The sequence below is a fragment of the Triticum aestivum genome, chromosome 6B (genome assembly GCF_018294505.1).
Source record: "Triticum aestivum cultivar Chinese Spring chromosome 6B, IWGSC CS RefSeq v2.1, whole genome shotgun sequence".
NCBI lineage: Eukaryota > Viridiplantae > Streptophyta > Magnoliopsida > Poales > Poaceae > Triticum > Triticum aestivum.
Window position 1 is genome coordinate 382183985 of NC_057810.1, and position 10170 is coordinate 382194154.

The following is a 10170-nucleotide window of genomic DNA, read 5'->3' on the forward strand; positions in this document are numbered from 1 at the left end:
TTCACACTCAGCAAAGAAGAGAGGCTCAACATGAAAAAAGCGAAGAGTGAAATGAAGAAGAATGAATTGTACGAAAGATTGAGGAAGGAAATGTATCCGGCTGTTCAAAAGGATCTTGAGTAGTTAATGATGATTGGGAAGACTGTAACACTGACAGATAACCAGCAGATGGGAGGGGAGGTAGGCATGGAGGATGCTGCTTATTGCGCGACAACACAGCACAAGAGTAGTTGTGCATCAGCTGACCCAACGACACTAAGACTATAGCTGCTCGTGATGATGCTATATCTGATATATCTGGAATGAAAGACAGACTGAAGGGCGTGCTTACATTATGAAGGTACATTAAAATGTGCAACGGCCTGGGTTTGCCCACCCTTCTTGGAAGAGGGCCTCTTGTTGGACAATGTACCATTGAAGCCGGGCTGTGTGAAGTGCTACGTGACTGAAGTAAAGCCTGGATTCAATGAATTTGCCCTCAAGAATGTCCTAGGAGAGAGCAAAGGACCTTGGGAGAAACACTGTTACATCATATCCAGTGGCCATGAAAGGAAATAGAGTTCATCGATGAGATCCCTGAAGCCCCGCCAAGAGCAACCAATGTCGCCCCTTAACGGTGACGCTCTCCTTGCCACAGCAGCTCTCACGTGCTTCCCCCAAAGAACCTAATACTCGTAATCAGACGGCTGATGCATCAACCTGTGATCAGCCAGCCTGACTTTGTGGCGTACAGGCCATGTCACCTCCACCCCAAAGCAGCCAGTGGCAAGGCCTACAACTGCTGAAGACGTACCACCAGTTGAGATGACGGCCGCTGAAGTAGCGGGGGGAGACCCAGCTGCAGCACATGCTCAGCAGCCCAACTGGGTGGAATAGACTGCTAAGCAGTCTGATGCTTCGGAACCGCCTGCTAAGCAGTCTGTAGGTCCAGAACAGACTGCTCATCAGTCCGTCGGTCAGCAGTCGTGTGATCAGCATACCAATGCGTCAGCACTTCCTGCTCAGCAAACCAATGCGTTGGCATGGCCTCCTAAGAACAGCGACAAGTTGGCACGACCTGCGCAGAAACCCGACTTAGCTTCAATGCATGGTCAGCAATCCGATGCCTCTGCTCCTACAGCCCAGCAGCACCGTCAACTCAGCGGTCCGGCAAAGATAAACCGTCTGCTAAGCAGTCCATCAAAGCATCACCAGCTCGGCAGTCTACCTTGCAGGCAACCAGACGTTCTGCCAAAAATGCTTCAAGTACCAAGAAGGAAATGGCCAAAAAGCCTACACCCGCGATGAAGCGCGACAAGAGAGTGAAGAAGAAAGAGAACGATTACATCTTGCTTAAAGCACTCATCGCCCGGAACCAAGTTAACAGCAGGTTGTTTGAATCGGGGAGTAATATTATTTCTGACAAGCTGGATGATGAAGAAGTAGAATTGACGCTTGCTAAAAGTAAAGCAGACGTACTTGAAGTACGCAATTACATCCATGGCGAGCCATTTCTTGTTGGCAAATACTTTGATGAGTGCATCTCCAGTTGCCGCAAGTTACATGAAGATTGCATGGATCAAATGTCAATAGGTCTTCATGGTTTGCTAGTCCACTTCAACAGAGATCATTTTCAACACGATGTTGGTTCATTTGATGTGAGTTTTGAGGACTTACATCTCTTATTCAACTTCAACAAGCTTGATGCCACTCTTGTTAGATGCTTGATTTTGTAAGTACTTAACAAACCCTGATCAACTTCTCCATACAAGGTTGTAAATGATAAACAGCTAACTGCATTTTATTCCTCTCAGGGGATTGAACACGCAAAGAAGAAAAAGGGAGAGTGTGTATTTCATAGATACTGCATTAGCAAATGGCACAACATTACATGGTAAGGACGAACGGGACTGGGCCATTAACACGATCGTCCATATCTTCGAAAATATGTCCCATACAGAATCATTTTTCTGGCCATATCATGAAAGGTGAGTCAAGTAAATAACCATGCATACTGATTGTCTTTCAGATTTCGACATAATTCGTAATTTCATGGCTTTCTTAATATGTAGTCGTCATTGGATATTGGTATTCATTGTTCCAAACAAGAACACAGTTTACTACATCGATTCTCTCAGAGAGTCAACAAACGCTCAGGATCTGACGCATCTTTAGCAATTCATGGATAGGTATTGAATTCTATGATGTTGAAATTAATTTGCATTACTATCTGGTTCAATAATTGATGTTGTCAAAATTCATCTTCATTTGAAGTATGCTCGCATTGTGGAAAACTAAATCAGGAAACATGTTCAAGAGGGAATTACCTCTGCAGCACGAGATCGTTTCTCCGGTAAGACACCAAAATCCGTTATTTTTGGAAAATTTATCCAATAGTCTGCAAATACCTGTTCTTACGCTAGTCAAATGTTCAAGCTTCTAATTAAACCTATTTCTATTTGGTCCAAAGAAAAAATAATACATCTAACACAGGTTAGGTTGTTCCTAACAGGACAAATACATGACTAATTTTGTACAAAAAATTTCAGTGTCCTTAGCAAGAAGCAGGGACCAACCTTTGTGGATACTATGTTTGCAGACACATGATCTCCATCTACAAATCTGCTGATAGTTGTGATGATCCTTGCGAATTAGTACCAATAAGTCTATCTTAATTAATATCTTCTACTCCACTCATATGCCACATTCTGATCTTAAAAATACCGCAGCTCATCTTAGAACCGAGGACCCCTGAACCACTCCCGGCTGGTGAATTGCTGATGGTTTGGAGATTTATCAACGACTTCTTCCTGAATCACTACATCAATCCCACTGGTGATAATGAAGATTTTAGCATGCATTCTCCTGAAACATTGAGTAAGAGTTACCGCTAAACATATATGCATGGATCCATTGTTTTTCATCTGATGAGGTCTTCATATTTCGTACACTATGATTAATTATGTAATGCATATATGTGTGGACAAATCATTGAAATTTAGCTACACTAGTTGACCAAATGGCGCAGAGACCGGCTAAAGCAATGTTGTCGATGAAAATAGTTTCATTTTGCAAGAACCTATTCGATATTTGTAGTAGAATGCTATATTGAAAATATGTTATTACGCTGCGAAACCTGTCACGCCAAATAGCACAAAGACCTGCTGATTCCATGTTAGTGATGAAAACAAATCCATAGTTTAGATGATTTTGTTACGGGTAAGCACATATGACAATAAACTTAATCTCTCTTAGTTAAGGAAAACAGGTGCTTGTTGCACCAAATGGTGTAGAGGCACCCTAAATCCATGTGTGTGAGGAAAAAATTATCCATGGTTCAATCACCTTAAATAGGAAAAATGGTCGATTGTTGTCTACAACGAGATGTATGTACACATTTTAATTTGACAACATAAAATATTTTATAGCATCTTCACATAGACCCATTTGAAATCATGTACGCATTGAAAATATGTGCACTTTCCAGTGACTCTGTTTGAGCAAAAAAAAAACATAGGCTTTTGTTTAAAAATATGTCTACAAAATCATGAGTGCTTTGGCCATACACATAGTACTCCCTCCATCCCAAAATAAGTGTGTGAACTTTGTACTAACTCCAGTACAAAGTTATACTAAGGTCGAGACACTTATTTCGGGACAGAGGGAGTAGAATACAAAGAAACCAGGGAACTACATATCAAATCTTATCTTGCTCTTAAAACAAAACGATAAAACTTATCATTTCCTCTCTTCAGAGCATTCTCCTCTTCTCCTTCTCGGGTGCCCTGTTTGGCTTCCAACGAATCCTGCACCACCACCGCCAAAGCCAAGGCAAGTGTTATTTGCATAGCAGAAAAACAATGCATAATACAATTATATAGACATCTCTAGCAAAATTATCGATTGCACATGTGGATTGAGACTAAAATGAAGAAGGCATTAATAATCAAGATTAAGAAGGTATGGTCATAGTATCTATACTCAGCCATGAGTCTCAAATGAAGTACTCCCTCCATAAAGAAATATAAGAGCATTTAGATGACTACTTTAGTGATCTAAATGCTCTGATATAAGTAGTGATCTAAATGTTCTTATATTTGTTAACGGAGGGAGTACCAGTCATGCCATAGTTAAGTTTTAGTTCAAATATCACTTAAAAACTTTTCAACTTAACTAACAAAAACATACTGAGACTCAACCATTTGACTTCCACTTAGAAGGTTCTCATATAGATGGACCCATGAGACAAAAATTACGACAGGTTAGACACAAAACAGGAAACATTTTCCTGTCAAAGGTATTTCAAAATTAACAAGAGGAAAACACAGGAAAATTACCGTCTCTGTGTCGACCTGGTTGTTTTTTAGAGGCCCAAATTTGCTTCATTCTAAATAGATGACACGGTAAACTGACTATAAAAGCTGTCATTTCATTCCACAACCCAATGACTAACAATGAACATCTCTCTATATGCAATATGATTTCAGAGTGAAACATACCATTATTTGCTATTGGACCAACCAAATGAGTTTTCAACTCCACATGAGAAAAATAATGTGGAAACCGAGCATACATCCGAGCATACAAAACCAGAAATTCAAGCAAGAATTAGATAGGGCATCTAAGGCCACGATAGCATTCACTCACCTTGGTATGCAGCATCGGTGCAGTGAAACGTATCAATGCCACGATAACATCCACATGTCCACATTCATGCCTCCGTGACTCCTCCAACCAACCATGCACCTCTGCCATGCCATGTCCCCACATTCCCAGCCACTCCTTCTCAAGTACTCCCAAGAAGATAACGGCAATAACAGACTGTGCCAACATTATAAACTTAATATTAGTATTATTGGGCAGATGTTTAACTTGCACATGAACCATGTAAAATGCAAAATTACTAATGCCAGCTTAATAAAATGACTCTGTGGTGTTGTACATGGCAAACCAAAGATCATGCTTGGTACTATCTTAGGTAGCAACTAATAAGCTAAAAGAAGAATGGAAACTTAATAAAAGTGTTGAATCACATATAATTCATGTCAATCAGCTTTTCCTAAGTTAAACAATAGTGAAATTCTAGTAGCCTAAAGGCCTGATTTGCACATATAGGATATAAGATTATATGATCAAGAAATAGCTACATGGATGCTACCCAGCACGAGACACTACTTTTTGATATAGCAGCATTGATTATAACGAACATGATTTATTAAGTGAACAAAAGCTATTTTCCCCTAAAAAATAACTCACATTATTTTTAAGTGAAAAGACTAAGAGTTATAATTTAAGTAGAACCATCCAAATTATTGATTTATAAACTGTCAGATGCATCCGATCAAGTACTTTGAGAGAAAGGAAAATAGCAAGAAACCAAAGCAGACCCCCGCCTCCTAACGAAGAGCTTCAATAAACTTAAATTGTCATCCTATTAACTAATCTATACACACGAGAACCTTCCAAAATGCCAGCCTCTCAGCCAAGATCATGACGATATTCAGACCTTCACAAAAAGGAAGTAACTTCATCAGTTGTGACCTATGACACATATATTTCAAAATCAAAACCAAAAGGAGGTAACTTCATGAGTTGTGACCTATGAGCAAGTATATATCTCAATAGCAGCTGAAAATAAGTCAATCTCTGAAGGTTCTTGCCATATGTATCCCGGCTAGACATCTTTGCTTTGAGAGAATCTTTTAGTGCTTTCATGTTTATGCATCTCAAATTCTTTCCATTTGCATCCCTTCTTCTACTAGTTAATACAAAACACTGAACTAAAATACATTTGGAAAGGTCTAGAGAGATCTCATGAGAAATTCAATGATATTAGCAAAAAGTTATCAGAGATGCATCAAGTACTGATGCATGTAATATCTATAGTCCAGGGATATAAGAAGTAGCTGATTCAAACCCATGCATGCTAGTTAGCTTGACAAAGTTAATTTTTTGTTTTGGTACCAAACACCTATCCTTGCCTAGCGAAGGCCAATAGTTTGTTCACTTTGGAACCAAATACACTAAATAATCACGCATAAACTGGGTGAGTTATGGATGTGCCAAATAATTACTACAACAAAGTAGCTCTGGAATTATTTCACAAGGAATGAACAAAAAAAGAATCTGTTCAGAAGGAAAAAAGAATCATAGCCTATTCATACATGGCTGCATATATAGATTCCTAGCCAAAAATTACAGCCTATACTAATACACGACTCGATATCAGGATCATCAAGATAAATAGTTTCCTTACAAAATCATGTACGGTTGTACAGCTAATTAAACATCTAAATAAAGATAAAGGATACACCTTCTTTCCATCTGACAATCTCCGATAATCAAGGAGTTTATGTCTGTAATTGGGAGGATCTTGTGAAATGTCTAATCTAGTTGTCATTGCCTTCCTCTCTAGATAACCGGGTGTAGTACTGATTGTTCACAAATTCTGTAGTATAGAGTTAATATGCAGTATATCGAGAGTACGATCAAACAGAAACATTATTCACAAGAAAAGGAAAGAGTGTCCAACATTGCAAATAAAAGATAGACCACGCAGAAAATCAAAAGCTTGTAGACATAAACACAAATAGTTAGTACCCAAACCTTAGGATCGGAAATGACTTAGATTTATTTTGTTTCCTTAGATTGCAAGGAGCATATCATTAGATTACTTAGTACTGCTCATAAAAAAAGTCCAAGTGCAAGTACTCACAGGCCTGCAGGCAACCAATAGTGTCTCCAGTTGTACTCCTCGGTGAATCCGGACATTGGGCAGGTTGTCGATGGACGCCCTCGGCATATGACGTTGGTGCCCTCGATCTCGACGAGTCCACTACATTCACCCGACCATCAATATTTTGCATCAAATCTCAGAGAATCCTATAAATACATATATCAGGAAGTTGTTCTAAGAGTATAGTAACATAATCCAACAATTAGTATATTGACAACACTATTGCTTGAAGGGTCCAATCAGAAGCTCCTAATTATTTTAGTCTGCCAGGCAATCTCTATGTACTACAATCTTCAAGCATGTTCTGTAACCAACTTATTCACTGATAATGAGAAGGAAGAACTATCTGAGTAGCTGAGGAGGGCAGCGAGTAGGATGGCTTGTATACACTAAAATCCAATCTTGTTCAGTGATGGGATATGCATCATACATGTCCTTGAAGTTGCAATGCCAATGATTTGTTGTGATACGGTTCCTGAAATTTATGATACGATATAAAATCATTTTGAGTAGTAGGCAACCACACCATAACTGAATCAATTAGCAAGCAAAAGTCACACTCCAATTTTGAAGCGTACAAAATCCGAGCTCTGAGGCTGAACTTATTTAGAAACTTAATAAGTAAACTATATATGTGAGCTAGTAACCTCTCCCATACACTAAATAGGAAATACTGTTAGTAAAAGGAGACAACAAGACAACCAATATGCCCAAGTACCAGAGAATGAAATAACCCAAATACACTGTAAAAGATGAGGAAAAACTACAGAAAAAAAGAAAAAAGAATGATGACTTCAACAAATTGTAGGGAGGACAGAAGCAGTCTCAAATTATTTATGCTTTCTGAGTTGAATTACTACTTCCAAAGCAAATGGCCAAGCTGGCTGTAGGAAGGAACACCCAAAGCATGACAAGAAAAGGGCCAAGCTAGCTGTAAGAAGAAGGAGCTCACAGGCAAGATGCAACCAGAAGTGAATAGGGAGTCCGACAGCTTATTTTCATCTCCTCCCATGCTGCTCCTCGATGGTTCGCCTCCTCCCATGACGGTGCCCGGCGGAATTGGCCGGTCAGAATTTGCTATTCAATCATTTCTCTTCTTCTTTGTAGTTCTAATTGAATATGGTACAATGATTTATCCACTATTTTAATCTTATACTGGAGCCTAAACGTACATGGAGCATTTCATTTACATTCACCTTTGATTATCCATATATTTGATGTATTCTCCAATAAAATAAATGATTTGGCTTTTTTATCATTATGGTTTGTGATTACATGACTATATAAATCACAAGTAACTTTTATATCAATTTCCATGATTTTAATCGCCTTGTGGCGCAGTGGCAATGTTTCATGACTACCGCTCTAGCATTGAATCGATGCAAGTTAATTGATATTTTTTGTAAAAATAGCTAGATATGGTTATCAAAATAATATCCAACTCCAAGTGGATATGTCATCTTTGCAATAGCCCAGTGAAACAAGAAGCATGAAAAAAAACTAAATAAGAATACAGTCTAGAGTATATTATATAACGTATTACTCTTGGGCATGTATATAACATTAAATCTGAAACGTTAGACCTTTGCCAGGTGACTTCCATCTGAACACAAAGATATGCAAATTTAGAAGTACCATAAGAATAATGACTCTTTAGAAGTACCAGAATAATAATGGCCCCATATACCAGAAAAGCAAATAGATGTGATGATTTACTGTTTATTGGCTGATTATCTACTTTTCAACAGTTTCAGTGTAAATTGTCAGCAAAACAGAGATGAACTCTGCTGTTATATATCCTCCTGCACCAGCCCCTGTACCCCACCGCACTGAATTGCTCCATCCAATAGTTTCATTTGACGTGTGCCTACATTCAAAGCTGCAGTGATCTTTTTTCATTGGCTCCAGCACCCCAATCTAAAGTAAACAATAATTTCCTGCAATGGATAGGGAAATGATTAATTACAGGAGCAAAATTATGGACAAAAAAGCACACAATTAACAATCAACCATATAGAGTGACAGATCCAGTAATGTTATGTGTCAAGCAAACAAGCGATCACTAACAATATTTTGCTCAAGTTGTGGAGTTTCCAGCTCTTAAATTCAAAAACTCACATCCTTTCGCCCAGTCCCACAGCCGTTGCAGTAGCACTCCGCCTCCATCCTCCTATGCTCCACCATGAGCGCCTCCTCCTCCGGTCCTCGCCCTAGCCTCTTCCTTCTTGGTCGACAGCCGCTGCTCACTCTCGCCCCCTCTCCATGACTCCTTCAGCTGCTACCGCATCTGATCCTCGCCTTCGCCTGCTTGATACGCTGCATTACCCAAAAGATGGCGAGAAAAGGGCCAAGCTGGCTGTAAGAAGAAGGAGCTCACGGGCAAGATGCAACCAGAAGTGAACCGGGAGACCGGCGGCTTATCTTTATCTCCTCCCGTGCTGCTCCTCGATGGTTCACCTCCTCCCATGACGGCGCCCGACGGAATTGGCCGGTCAGCATCGGCGGCAGAGTCAAGCCGTCTTCCTCGCTGGCTCTGTCTTCCCCATCTTTCTCGGTGTTGACCACTCAGGTAACTCCAGAGAAGAGGAGACAGGGAATTGAAGGGGAGAAGGAGGGCCACGGTGGTGGTCGAGAGCAGGAGAGGAGGAGAGACGTGAATGTCTCGCACCAGCCGGAGACCCTCTCCCGCCCGCCGTCGCACCTCCCTCTCCCTTTCCTCTCGCTTTCTCCCTCCTCTCTTTCTTTCTCTCTCCTGCAGGGACCGGTTCATGGCGAATCGAGCATCCCCGCCATCGCCTTATGTCGGAGATGCCCGCCGCCGCCGCTGCCAAAGATGCCTGCCACCACGCCCGCACGCCTCGGATCCGGCCGGATCCCCTACTGTTCCACCCCAGCGAGAAGACCCGGCAGCGGCTGATGAGGGAGGAGGGAGTGGTGATGCGCTCCGCTGTGGGGGTCGAGGGCAAAGAGAGCTAGGTTTGCGCTGTGGGGGCCAAAGCGTGCCAGCAAATGAGCGAGGCGCACGAGGGGGGTGGGGAAAGGGCAGTTTCACCCAGTAAAGTTTCACCTAGCCAATCGAAAGGGACCCCGAGCCCACCAGTCATGGACCTCAAAAATCAACCGCGAGGTGAAATCAGCGATAAGGACCCGATAGACCTGGCTGCTCGGTTGACCAGATTCAACGTGATTGAACGGCCAGGAACATCCTTATTCGGGGGAGCTCCGAGGAGGAGGGTCGGCTAGGCTTCTTTTATGTTTAAATATGTTCAATTGCAATTGTTGCGAAATCTAATGAATGTTCTTCCTGTGAACACTATTTGTTCAATTGAATATTGTGGCGAATTTGTTTTTTGCGTGCCGATTCAAAATGGGATATTCTTATTTATTTGTTCAATTGAATATTGTGGCCAATTTTCTTTATGCGTGCCAATTCAGAATGGGATATTTTTGTTTAT

General features: G+C 40.9%; 1 protein-coding gene across 12 annotated transcripts; it reads right to left on the bottom strand.

Annotated features, from left to right (window-relative positions):
* Positions 1-3452: 3452 nt before the first annotated feature.
* Positions 3453-9727, bottom strand: LOC123137214 (uncharacterized). 12 transcript variants are annotated; one of them, XM_044556845.1, is made up of 7 exons: positions 8834-9727; positions 7668-8652; positions 7039-7190; positions 6695-6814; positions 5439-5485; positions 4627-4800; positions 3453-3785 (listed from the first exon to the last, which is right to left on the bottom strand). In XM_044556845.1, coding segments are annotated over exons 3-7 (444 nt in total). In that variant the 5' UTR covers positions 7040-7190; positions 7668-8652; positions 8834-9727; the 3' UTR covers positions 3453-3683. The 12 variants fall into 12 exon arrangements, 5 of the variants coding, with proteins under 5 accessions (XP_044412780.1, XP_044412779.1, XP_044412776.1 ...); XM_044556844.1 differs by having other exon boundaries at positions 7035-7190; XM_044556841.1 differs by lacking the exon at positions 5439-5485 and having other exon boundaries at positions 7146-7190.
* Positions 9728-10170: the final 443 nt, after the last annotated feature.